Source organism: Brachycentrus maculatus, unplaced genomic scaffold, assembly GCF_059751285.1.
Source record: "Brachycentrus maculatus isolate JH-2025_06_01 unplaced genomic scaffold, ASM5975128v1 h1tg001748l, whole genome shotgun sequence".
Classification (NCBI taxonomy): Eukaryota; Metazoa; Arthropoda; class Insecta; order Trichoptera; family Brachycentridae; genus Brachycentrus; species Brachycentrus maculatus.
This window is the reverse complement of record NW_028282346.1, coordinates 9,904-23,891: the sequence shown is the minus strand read 5'-3', so window position 1 is coordinate 23,891 and position 13,988 is coordinate 9,904. Positions and strand designations below refer to the sequence as shown.

Here is a 13,988-nt window from a genome sequence, read left to right as displayed (position 1 = left end):
TCCCAACCCCAACCCCAACCCCAACCCCAACCCCAACCCCAACCCCAACCCCAACCCCAACCCCAACCCCAACCCCCATATCCAAACATCCAATTATGTTAAAATTATTTATATGATACAGCTTCAAGATTTGTGACGTCATTATTTATTTAGGACATATTATTTCAATATTCATTATCCACTATTTGGCATAGAAATATGGTAAATCATTATTATTTGCTATTTTTTATATAAAAATATTTGGATGTGAAGTTGAAGATATGAGCAATGTGTAATATAATATACTTAGAATAGGCGCGAATGTCCACTTGCTATAAAGGAATCACTTGGGGTCAAGCAAACTTCTCGGAGACCACCCTCCGACTTACAACCATGGACGAAAGTCAGAAGTCTTTATTTGGAATTGAGTTTGAAGCCATTAACAATGCTGCTGTCAATAAGAATGATATCATTATTGAAACAGGCAAGGAAATCGAAAATTAGGAGGATTGTATGTGTGAGATAAGGTTTCATGTCGAAATGCCCAAGGAAGAGAACGAAGAAGAAGCTGATATTTAATCAGACTCAGAAAATGGTAATAAATAAAAAAAACCTGAAAAATAAAAAGGCGAAGCCAACAATTAGGTCAAGAAATAGTAAAAATAAAATCATGCGCAAATCATATATGCCAAAATCTTATAAAAAGCCAAAATCGGGTCATTTGCAGGAGAATCTTTGGTTACTCTCAATTAAGTTAACCTCGCAGTCCCTCGAGGCAAGTATACAATCGACTTCTATCAAAAGAATTTCAGGTTTCATGGCCAAACATACAACTTTATGATCGACTACAAAAATATAACCAAAGGGTTCCTATTACCCATGTAAAACTAATCTCAGGTCAGCATTATCTTGCAGCTTCATAAGGACAAACCTATCTATCAAGGCCAAACTCTCTATCGATATATCATCGTGCAAGTGAAGAAGGACATCGAAGTGGAAACCAAATCAAGACTCAAAGACAAGGATAAATAAAAATATCCCAATCTCGCGACCATGAAATAACAATACTAAGGGCCACTTTTCCAAGTGCTCATGGATATAGTTCGAGCAACTGCTCAGATTACCCTAATTGCTCCTGATTCCCGAGACTTTAAGTCAAAGACAGGTCAAAGTTGTGTGAAATGCGGTGTTAAAACTCAATCTGGCTGGCTCTATTTCCTCAAAAAGTCCTTAATTTTCATCACAAAGCCCGTCATCTATTTCAAAATCGAAGAAATTAAAAAAGTAGAATTCAATCGACTGAGTGCCAATAACAAGCAATTCGATTTAAAGGTGACTCTTGCTGTCTAAAAGAAAGCAGTCGAGTTTATGGGCATTTAGAGGAACTAATTGGAGGGCTTACTCTAATATTTCAAAGCAAGAAGTGTCAGGATTTAAATGGAAGAAGAAACTAAGAACATTAAACCTGAAATGGTGGCAGCTATGGAAGATGACGATGATGAAGAAGATTAAGATTTCGATGCTGTGGAAGATGATGAGAGTGATGACGATGATAGCTTCAGTGAGGAAGAACACAGTGAGCCAGGCGAAAACAAACAAAAAAAATAAAAAAAGTAAAAGAAGGATAACAACAATGAACCCAAGTAGTAATCTCCAAAAGAGAAATGATTGATAAAGCATGTAAACTCGCGAAACTATATCATTACTGCTAAGACATATCCACTGAACTTAAAGCCATTAATCATTAATCACTAAATCATATAATAATTCAAGACTACGCAATATGCAGAAAATACATAAATAATACAGATGACATATAAATAAATCCAAATATAAATATAAAAGAATGAACAACTTGGTGAAATATCTGTATCAAAAATATATTAACTCTGAAGACCAGCTTGTTGATTCATTCACAAAAAACGACTCGATCAAGATTATCGGCTTGACGGAAGAGAAGTAATAATAATAATAATAGATATATATCTCAAACAATAAGCATAAACATAAACATAAACATAAACCTAAGCAATGAAAAATGAATTCGATAGCTCGTTCAACTTTGGTATCAACCATAAATCTAATCATCACGAACATCTCAGGAAATGTAAAAAGCTATACGAGCAACTCCATAACAATAAATTGAACATATTTATCATCAAAAAAGAACATCTGCATTCCCAATAAAGGAAACATCATAGTCAGGAACTCTGCATCCAAAGAAATCAGCATACAAAAATACATGCTACAAACCAGATCATCACACCATAGAATAAATATATCAAAACGAGCTCAAATTGTTCCAAATAACAGATTGCTCACAATTCTTCATCTTTGAGGAAAAATGCGGTACATCAACAGATCACCCAACTTAAAAACAAGAGGAGTATTTAGGCCAAAATAATATTCAAAAATAAAATCCATAACAACAACAGCAATAACAACAACATCAATAACATCAACAGTAATAGCAACAATAACAACAATAACAACAATAGCAATAACAGCAACAGCAACAAACCTACAAAAACTCCTCAACCTATCAACCAATCATACCTAAACAATAAAATCACATCTTTCCTGCATTCTCGATCAACATCTTCGCGCAAGAAAAACAACTCATCCTCCTCATCAACCAATAGAAATAAAAACATCAATATCCTCTAAATCTCACCCTTCTCTGAGAACCCTCGCTTGAATATATTTTCAAAATCTCAGCCTGCACCATAATTCAAATAATATCTCTAACTAATCCATGCGTAGAATCAATTCTACCCAATTTCCTACAATTTCGATAAGATCCGCAACATGTAACGAATTTAGGCATGGAATCAACTCGATCAGAATAATCTTACAGTAATCCAGAATCTTATTTGTAAATCACATGAAGTAATATGATCACCTATTTAGTTTAGAATTTAACAATCATCATTTTATAGAGTGCGAGTTTATAGAAAAATAGACTACCATCTTCCGAAAAAGAAGCAAAAACGAGTGTCGCAATTAAATAAGCACAAATAAGAATCGAAAGATACTGCAAACTATTCTTCAACAACTACTAAAAAGTAAAAACATAAATAATTCTGCGTTAACATTATTTCAAACTGTTCCAATTCCGACTTAAATCATATTTCATTCTTCAAAGAATAGCATTCTATTTATTATTCCAACTAAATGGCAATAACTATGACAATGGCAAAGAGCCAATCAATAGTTAAATACAGCTAGAGCGAATGCTAGCTATCTTTACAATTTTGAAGAAAGTTTCAGGGTTGATCTTATCAGTAAGAAGATTAATTAATATCGTAGATTATCCTCTAAACAAATTGCAATGCAAATCTCATGAATTAAGCATTTAAGATACTCAAATCTGTAAGTGAAGTTGAAAGGAACATCACTGAGGTTTAGAAATAGTTAAATTAAATGTAAATATTAGGTTATTTGTTTAGTTTCTAGGAGAGTGCTCATGTTGGCTTGAGTGGCATAGTAGAGATATTTCGATATCTGGCGCCGTTTCTGGAAGATTAAAATTGCGTAATTTTGCAGAAAAATGCGATATTTAGGCAAATTCGCAAAATGCATTCTTATTCCTTGTTGAATTATTAATCGTTAGTCAAAACTGAGATGTTGTTATCTTGGAAGTTTCTGCATGTGCCGCCAACTCCATTCTTACCGCCTCTTTCAAGCAATGGCAATTCATATCGATACTCATTGGTCATCGACCTTCATGAAACCATCATACATTTTGATCATAGCAGCAACATCTTGAAATATCGGCCGGGAATGGATATGTTCTTTCGCGAGTGCAAAAGAATAGGCTTTTAATTAATCTTATTTGTCAGTGATCGATACTTTGCGACCAAAAATAACGTATCATCGTCTCTTCACTCCTCGCTGCAATAACATAGAAATCAAAAAGATATGAAAAATTAATTGTTGGCTCAGAGCAGCCCCTAAAATAGCAATATAGTTAACCATTTTAAGTATACTGCTCAAATAATCAAAGAAGTGGAGTCTAATGGCAAAATATTCGATTACGTGCTTTATGGAGAACATCTTACTTTGTACAATGGCAGAGAGATCAAAGATATCAGAAGGTTAGGCCGATAAATCTGCCGTACTATCATTATTGATGATATGAGCACCAATTTTGGGCCATCCTCTAAAAATGGGATCGAAGTGAGCTCATGGTACGGGGATAAATAAGATCGACAACTCATTACAATATTGAAAGTTCTGAGTTCACTCCTCCCTCAGAAACTTTCCTAACAACTGAAAAACAGTTCAAATATCTATCTTAATTAATAAAATCAATCGTAGCCTTATTTTTCACATTAATGCGAAGATCTGAGAGTCCTTCTCCAAAGCAACAGCATAAAGTTAAAGAAAATGCTAGAGAAATGAATGAATGTTGCACCTTTATTGTTTACTATATGTATTGTATATTTGTATATAAAATCATACGTTATACGAGCATGGATGCATTTCTCATTTCGAAATCATAGCACACATAAACTTCTCGAAGTTTACAATGCCATCTCCATTGTAATCTAGTTAGGAGAAGATATGATCGATCATTTTGGAGTCGATGACATACTTAGAGGCCTTTTTTAATCCTTTTGCTAGCTATAAGGCGGTGATTGCACCCCTGGAAGTCACATCAAACACTGCGAAAACCTCGCGGAATTGACTTTATATCTATTATGAGACTGATAGTCTGCCTAGCAGGACTATGCATTCGGCGCAGCTGTAATGCGTCTTCTACTAATCTAAGAATATTTGGTAGTTGAAGTATTGCAATGTTGTCAATGTGGTCTATTGCCCCATTTTCTTCAAGAACATCAGTGTTTATTAGAGAGTCAGCTGATCTTGGTTGTCTCCTTGGGAGCAAGACTGCTTGTAGAACTCTGTCCTGTAGTCCGCAATCATATCAAGCCTCAAGAAATAGCGATGCTCATACAAGTAATTCATTTTACTAAAATAGATAGTCATCGAAATTTGTAAATAAAAGCAGAATTTAAAGATCAATTATAATGGTCTTCTTTTTAATTTTGTAAGAAAATGAAAACATCCACAATATCAGTCGATCTTTAATAAAAGACCACCAAAATATATTTATATGAATGCCAAGAACATACTCAAATCGTCATTATATCCTTGAATAACAGCCGAGTTTATTACTCAATTGGCATCAGAAAGTCTGCAAAATAATCGAAATCGAATCACCCTAAAAACATGTTTTCCTCTTTCTCTTTTTCATCTTGTTCGTTTCTTACTTCCAGATTTTCATAGTTGTTAAATATTCTCTCCTTGAGTTCTAGATTGCTGTATCGAAACAGAGATTCGACCAAAGCTAGTTTATTTCGTCTGATTAGCTTTATAAATTATGTGCAGATGCTTCGAATTGTCTAGCGACCTTGTTTGTATTACTTGCACATTTGGGGGTTGTTCAGGATTGAGTTGAATATCACTAGGGTTTCGGCTTGGAAGAACAGCCATTAGCCCTTGAGTAGTTTACAGATTCGCTCAAAGTAGAAGAATATGGCATTATTTAACTATTTAGAATTATCTAAGTATCTTTCATTTTTCATGAAAATTAAGTATTTTGATATTATTTCATAGTCTGCCACCACTGCAAACTCTGTTATTTCGTTAAATTTTCTCTATTGGAACCGGAATGCTTATATTTATTCTGCAATTTGCTCTTTCTTTGCATTTTATTTTTCTTTGAGTTTCTTCTCTTTTCTATTGATGTTTTCTTCCTAATCGTTTTGATTATATGACTCTTCGAGGTTCTCATTATCATCAGCGTCCGAATCCTGGGAAATAAAGCCTTTCATTTCTTCTTCGTCCTAATTTTCTTGAGCTTTTCTCTTACTTTTCTTGGATTTGAGCAATTTATTGGTTTGGATTGTAAGCACTTTGCCTTTCGAGTATTCTGACAGCAGCCTAAAGAACTTATAACTGACCATGATAATAGTAGTCAAAATCTTCTCATGATAGATTTGATGGAATCCAATTTTAAAGATCCGTGCAATATCATGCCTAAACATATTCGCCATCAAAGCATTCGCATTCTTCCGATCTGATGAGTTGAAAGATTTAGAAATATCTTCAATGACCTAAATATAATTCAAGAAAAGAATGAGTGCTGCATGGAACATATTAATATCGAACTGTTTCTTCTTTTCACGTGTGGCCTCCCTGAAAAGTAACTTGTAGATTAATTCGAAGTGGCCTGTTTGCATGATGCACAGAATCTGGCCGAAATCAAATTCTACCATGCCTTCTTCTTGTGGATTTTTGGCCTAGATTTAAAAATATTTACTAAACTCTTAGCTTTGTAATATTTGGCTCTTGTCATTTTGATCTCCCAAGAACATAAAAGCAAGTATTGAATGATGTTTTGTTTGGTGATTTTTGGCAGTTACTTATAGATGCTGTCGAAGGAAATTTTGCTGATTAGTTCGAATTATATTTCGCAGAATTCTTTTGCGTGCTAGAAAATTGCTTATTTTACAGTGACTTTCTTTTCGTTTTTTTCATTGTTTTCGAGGTACATTTCAAGGAACTACGATATTTACTATCACTTACATTTTCTTAGATGAACTCTCGCTAAATCTTTTTCACTTTTTTTAGCTCTGATAATCGATTGGGCGCTTTCCTTTGACCGACAAGAATCTCCTATTTTTTCTAAAGAGTATGGACCACGCGAGTTACACCATTTTGGTTAGTCTCTGTAAAATTAGGCATAAATCTGCTATGTCTGACTTGTTCATGCCTTTTATTCGCGATTTTTAGAGTCTCTTCTCTCAAATTCAGAGATTTCTTGAGATCGTAAATGACAATCGGATCGAAGCATGTGAAAATGTGATAAAATCGACAGATACACTCTTTCCATAAGCTGTCCCTTTTAAGTCTGTACCAAATAGAAAAGAGGGCCCATCATGTCCTCCTTCAGCATGGCAACTAGAAAGTGGCTATGCAGCTCATCAGCACCCACTTCCTCCTTTCGCATTTGCAGCATATTCTTGAGTATTGTTATAATGAACTCCATCATCTGAATGTGAGCCTTTTGACGGCTTTAAATTGGAGTCTTCACATAGTCCGATATATGCATGATAAGGTAGGTGATTCCTTAGTTTTTCATGAAAGATTTCTTATAGTTTCTCAAAGCTTCATACAATATTTATTTTTAGCCTTGCGTGAGGTCATCAGAAGGCTTGACGGTCAGATATGAAAGCAGGGCTAAAACCCAAAACGATAATTTCTTATCTTCTGCGTGAAGCACAAGTATTTTTAAGAGATCGCTTTCAATTATGTTGAATTGTGCCAGAATGAGGCTGACCTTGGGATTTTCGGGCACATCCTTTCTTATTTGTTTGACTAGATCCTTGATTGATTACTAGCAGTAGTCGCCCTTAATATAAGCTTCTATTTTCCTGCCATCTTTTTTGATGGTTTTGATGCTGCCCAAGCTCTGAACAGCAAATAATATCTTGGTACGCAGATCTTTTTATTAGAATTATGCGTCATGATCGATCGCCAGTTACAAATCTTATGCATCTCCTAATTATCTTCTTTCGTTCAGGAGTTCTTCATCATCCAGAATCATTTGGCGCCTTATTATTATAGGTACAAACACAACATTATTATGACTCTTATTATTTCGCAATAATGCAATGTTACACTCAAACAAAACAATAACTAATTACTGCAATCTGTCTAAATCAATAATGTAATCTCTTTATAACAATGATGCTGCAATATGTAATCAATAATTCAAAATAATTCCAAAAACAAACAAACAATAAATATTAACTTAGTTGTAAAACTCGCATCGTATTGATTTATATCATACTACTTTATACAGCATTATATTTTTATTGCATTCTAGATTGGCTTTATTGGGTATTTATTAATTTATGTTCTTGGGTATGGGTAATCGAAATAGTAAATACATACATATAAATTACCTACGTAAATAAAGATTAGTGAATTTTGTGATATGCATTTATCTCTTTGTATATTATGTTGGCTTGTTCAATGCCATCCAATATTATCTTGATCGTCTTGTTGTGTTTTGACTTGAATCATGTAACTAGCTTTTTATTGATACTTTTATGAATCATATGACTCTGGTTCCAGTCGAGATCGAACTATTCCATTATCCGACTCTATCATTTATCATTTTCTATATTCCTATCCCCCATTTCAATAAATATCTCATCCATGAGCCTTTATCTACTCTATTCATTCTTTCTACTCTATTTTAAAGATTAGCAAATGAACCAATCTTGGTCTGAAATACATTGAAACATTCGTAAGCTTAATCGATCATTATGCAACACATATTGGAAAGATTGAGATTAAAAACTGGAATAAGATGCTGATGTCTTTATGCTTGACAGTATGGAATAGTAGCTCAGTGGTAGAGCGTGGGATTGCAGGTCCTAAGGTCACCGGTTCAATTCCGGTCTGTTCCTTTTTTGTCATTTATAATCGATATTATCAAAATTATCTATTATCTATTATCTATTATCTATTATCTATTATCTATTCTAATCAGCCGATACGGTATATGCATGCTCATTGATTACAGTTATAGGCAGAATATATGCTAAATGTTAATTGATGTGGATAGTGATTCATTATATTCTCATAATCCCATTATCCTCATTATTCTCATTACTTACATTTTATCATCATTGAATCTTGGCACTATTTTTGTTTCTATATGCCGCAATCAGTTACTTTTCCTTATCATTGACATGTCCCCCATAAAGACCTACATCCATACACCCTAAAAGATATATACAAGTCATCCTTATTTTCGAACATTTGCTTCCCCGATAACATCTAATAATCTTCTAAGCATGAAAATCCTCAATACACCCCTCTAAAATCTCTCCCCCATCATACTCTTAACTCTGAAAATTGCGAACCATCAAAACAATCTTCCGCAAATAGGAATAAATATATGATTTTTAAATCGAATTAGGATCGCAGGATTAAATGGCTTCGAATAAGGCATTGAAGTAAGCAATGCATTTGGTCTTAGACAGTTCCTCTAAGAGAAGTTCTATATCGATTAACAAACTCTATATTGCTAGAGTTTCAGTAAGTTTGATCAAGATGTAGAAATTGCTGATTGTGAGATTCTGGAGATTATTGAATATGTAGGATGCTAGTTTGTTTACTGGATTGTTGTTTAGGGAATGATGCTATTATTCAGGAAAGAGAAGCTAAGTTGATGATTCTTGTTGATATGATTGCTGTTGCTGTTCGCATTAGTATTTTTATTATTATTGTTGTTTTGATATGGAATAGATTAGCTGAGTGAATTATTGATGATGCAATTAATAGCATTCTTCATTGGAATAGATTCCAATATTGATTATATTTTAAGATCTGCCAGTGATTGCATTCCCCATATTCTTCTCCCCCTTGGGGTTGGGGTTGGGGTTGGGGTTGGGGTTGGGGTTGGGGTTGGGGTTGGGGTTGGGGTTGGGGTTGGGGTTGGGAAATGTCTGATTATTCTGCATTAACAAACATCTCAACAGCTCCTCCTCATTCTCAACCCTAAACTGAGATAAGATTGCTAAGCATGGCTTCACGATCTCTCGATTTGTGAAATGATGGTTGATATTCTCACAGAGCATTTTGACAACTACTGAGATCTTTTTGGAATCGAATTGATGCTTATGAAATTATGCACATGCTAGATCGAGGAGGATTATTTTTTACTTTATTGATTTTGATGAGATGCTCAGCTGGAGGACTTGGATTAGTTTGTTAATCGGCTATTTGTTTATGATGTCGATGATGATGTTGTTTGTCAGGGTGATGTTTTTTAGGCATTTTAGGCACAGTGAGCTAAATATGTTATTAATAAGCATAATCTTATAGTATTCAGTACTATAGCTCACCATTACCGCATTCAGCGCAGCATAAGCTTATATATGTATCTTACTGCGTCTCTCATCTAACAAATCGATAAGAATGAACAAAACTGTCCCAAAATACTGTGAAGTTATTTAATTGATGGCAATCATCTAAAATAACTGTTTTATGGCGATAAGCTTTATGTTCCAAGGCGAGTTCTAAGACTTTATTTTGCTGATGATAAATTCCATGTTTATTTATGAGTGACGAAGATTCTGTTATGTGTGTTATTTGGGGAAAATGTCTGCTTTAGACTCTATGTTTTATTTAATGTTTCTCATGGGATACTCGAGTTTACTAAATTAGTTGCATGGGTCATCAAATAGTTTATAATCGACATTATTGGAGCATTTATTGCTTTTGCTGCTTTCATTGGCACTCTCTTTTTAGTTATTTTATTTTAAGTTTTGACCCATCTATCTGAGTGCTGATCTATGAGTTTTATCTTTGATCAGTGACTTATTAGTACTGGTCTTCATCATCTCAATGACTCTTACGTTGAGCTCTTCCGCATTTCTCCTTACATTCCTGTCCTTATCAGCCAGCCATCCCCTAACCACACATGCAAAGTTACTCGGAAACTCCACATAGTTAATCAAGACTAACAGATACGAAATTACACATTACCTAACATTCCCATTCTTAGAATGAAACTAACTTTCCAGAATCGCATAGAATTTATAGTGTGGGGAATTAACAACGATGGATTTAATGAGTTAATTCGTCGATCTCCATATGATCTTATTCGCACTATTCAGCAACTTAAACACAGTTTCAGTCCCTAATAAACTTAATGCAAAGTTATGCAGGAGAGGCCCGTATTTATCGAAAAATTATATGAGAAAATCGCATGTGAATGTTATAAGTTTGCTTCTTGGGTTTTTTAGGAGATCTTTGATGGTTTGGAAATTGTTTCGGTTGTTGAGTTAGTGGGCGTTGGATTAAGTGAATGTAATGGTTGAGAGGAATTAGATTTGTTAGTCCCAGTGTTTGGATTTGGCGATTTGGTTCAAAGTCTCGTTAATCATGAATATTTTATAGCAAATTATTACTAAATTTTTGAATATAACGATTATACTCTCTTATTTATTGTAGGGATAATTTAATCGTATTTTTGACGAATTCAGATACTGATGCAAATGTAAACCCAAAATGTTATCTCATCAAACATACACACTTATAAAAATATGTCCAACCAAAAATAGATGTACATAAATTCTAATGCTTCTAACTCATTTCGTATCGCAGATAACTAAACACAATATAAAAGATATTAATACTTGCACATCATTGGTATGCCACCAGGGGTTGGGGTTGGGGTTGGGGTTGGGGTTGGGGTTGGGGTTGGGGTTGGGGTTGGGGTTGGGGTTGGGGTTGGGGTTGGGATGATCTACAATTAGAATTACAAGATTTTAGGGGCTTTTGGCTTCTTGTTCCTCGTTCTTATGGGACTCATATATTTCAAGCAAAATAATCTGCTGTATATGCCAAGTAATCATCTGATGATTTAGAGCCCCCTGGAATGCCATTATCTCCTAGTGAAAATCCATTTAGATATAGACATCCTTCTGAGCAAGGACTGAACTGCGTTGATTTGTCATTGAGCACTTCGGATAATTTCACAATCAAAGGCTGGCACATTAGAAGATAAAATGCTGAAAGAGTGCTCATTTATTTTCATGAAAATGCAGGAAGTACAAATCAAAATAATCAGATATCGGATATCGACTCCCATATGTCAAATATATATCTCAGCAGACCCAATCCGATGTTATTTTGGTCGCCTACCGAGGGTTTTCCGATAGTGAGGGAACACCTACATATAAGGACTCCAAAGAGATGCAAAAGCAATAGCTTAATATGCTTTGGACTACATCAAATAACACAATCTAAAATTGTTCATACTCGGTCGGAGTTTAGGCGGAGCAGTGACAACATATATTGCGTCCTGTCCGTAGTATAAAGGGCAAATACAAGGAATAATTCTCGAAAATACATTCACATCGATTTCAGGGATGGTCGATGCTATCTTCCCAGTCTTGGCGCCATTTAAATTCTTGCAGACAAACCATTGGAGATCAATTGACAGAATTAAGGAAATCGAAGTCCCTATTTTGTTTATCATGTCAATGATGGATGAGCTCGTTCCCCAGCTCACATGTAGGAGCTGATTGCAAGTGCCAAATCCAGCATCTACGTCTAAATTTATAAAATACAAATCGGCACTCATAACAGTTCTTGGGATCTTGAGCCTGTTCTATACTTCAACACATTAGCTAGCTTCTTTGATCGCTCAATCCAATAATTTCATAAAAGACCAGGAACAGCAACAACAGCATAAACAAAAAACACATCAAAAAATTGAATCATAATAGCTCTTATGAAGCCTGATCTTTACATCTGCATGAATCATAACTGCATTCCAAATAATAAAATAATAAAACTCCTTCATATAAATTTACATAATACAGCCATAAGTACAAATACTTCAACAATTAATAAGATTTATTTAGAAATTTATAAAAGAATCATCATAATGGGTTGGGGTTGGGGTTGGGGTTGGGGTTGGGGTTGGGGTTGGGGTTGGGGTTGGGTTGGGGTTGGGACTCCAGGTTTATTTTATCATCTGTTTACTATTTGAGGTTGATGACTTTGGTGGTTCCTCTCTTTCGGCGCAATATTCTTAAGATTACTACACTGATTAGGCCGATAATGATAATGCTTCCTATTACTCCTCCAATTACGATGCCTAGATTGTTCTGAATCTTCTACTCGATGCTCTATTTTTCTTACTATATTACAGTTAGCGGATGGTCGTAGGCTGCTGATGTTAATATTATCAGCTATCCAAAGCCTTCTATGCTTGGGAATAAAGCAGCGACAGTGCCACTCTAGTACATCGATGTTAACCTTTATTGCAGCACTACCACATTGACATAAGCATTTGGATTATCATGAACTGGTGCTGAATCTTCGGTCCAGAAAGGCTACTCTAAGTATGCATCAATTTGAACAGAACCATTGTATATACCCACAATCTTTAATCTTGAAGTGTCAGTCACTTCCAATATCGCACACATTCGATCAATAAATTTGGTCTGTCCGTCGATATTGAAGAATTAGTTGATGTCCATATTGAAGCGAGCTGTCAATTGAAGACTGTTTGTCAGGGACACTCGAATTCTGCAGTTCGGCTCAGAAGTCATCACAAAATGTACAGTGTAATTCTTATAGAAAAACTTATTGGAACCGCATTGAGAGACATTTAAGGGATTCTCGCCATTGTTGTCAAGTAAAGAAATCGGATTGATAGTCACTTCCTTGTTTTGGATACGAATTGAGTTTGGTCGAGGATAATGCATTTTAATGATTATGTATTAGCTTTTGTTGCCTGCAAAGGATTTCTTTTGGAACTGAAGTCTCATATCGATAGGTGGTTGTGACTCGAATGTCATGTTGTAAGTCTGAAAGAGCTCAACCACGGAAACAAACCTACCCAATCTTTTGTTAAGTGGCTCGTCTCCACTATACGCCCATTATTTCCATGCGTTGGTCGATGTGTTCCATGCGCCGCCATCGTATTTGAGGTACACAGGCCACACTATTCGGGTATTGTAATCTGGGGCAATGCTTTAATACTCAATCACTCCGAAATCCGAACGAGTGCAGTAATGCCCATTGATTTACGAAACAGCTGTGCAGTTTTATGCGTTGTTTCCGATTTAGCTGTTATTCGCTAAAAGGGTTCCCACGGCGGGTAAGAAAGTTCCACTGTGGTCCTAAATTAAATAGTTATTTTTGCCGGTGCAAAGGATGCTGCCACAGCCGCCTGCCCAGCCCAACTAACTCGGATTTGGAGGAGAGAAATATGCTAATGCCTTGAACTCGCAGTCGACACAGGAAGTGTTCCATAAGTGATGTGAGCCGATCATATCGCTGGCCATAGGGTGAGGCTTAAATACCACATTATTACTGCATTGGGTTAAAGTGGGGTAATTCAGCCGATAGTTTACAAATGTAACATTTTCAACATATGCCTTGGCATCAAAGGCTTACTACTTAGA

General features: G+C 35.3%; 1 protein-coding gene and 1 non-coding gene across 2 annotated transcripts; both read left to right on the top strand.

The window, feature by feature from the left end:
• The first annotated feature begins 300 nt into the window (after positions 1–300).
• On the top strand, positions 301–12,321 carry LOC148298683 (uncharacterized). Its single transcript, XM_088276714.1, is given in 3 exon segments — positions 301–463; positions 11,639–11,746; positions 11,749–12,321. Coding segments are annotated over 3 exon segments (618 nt in total). The 3' UTR covers positions 12,096–12,321.
• On the top strand, positions 8,394–8,465 carry TRNAC-GCA (transfer RNA cysteine (anticodon GCA)). Its single transcript has one exon. It is a non-coding gene; the product is annotated as a tRNA-Cys (tRNA).
• Positions 12,322–13,988: the final 1,667 nt, after the last annotated feature.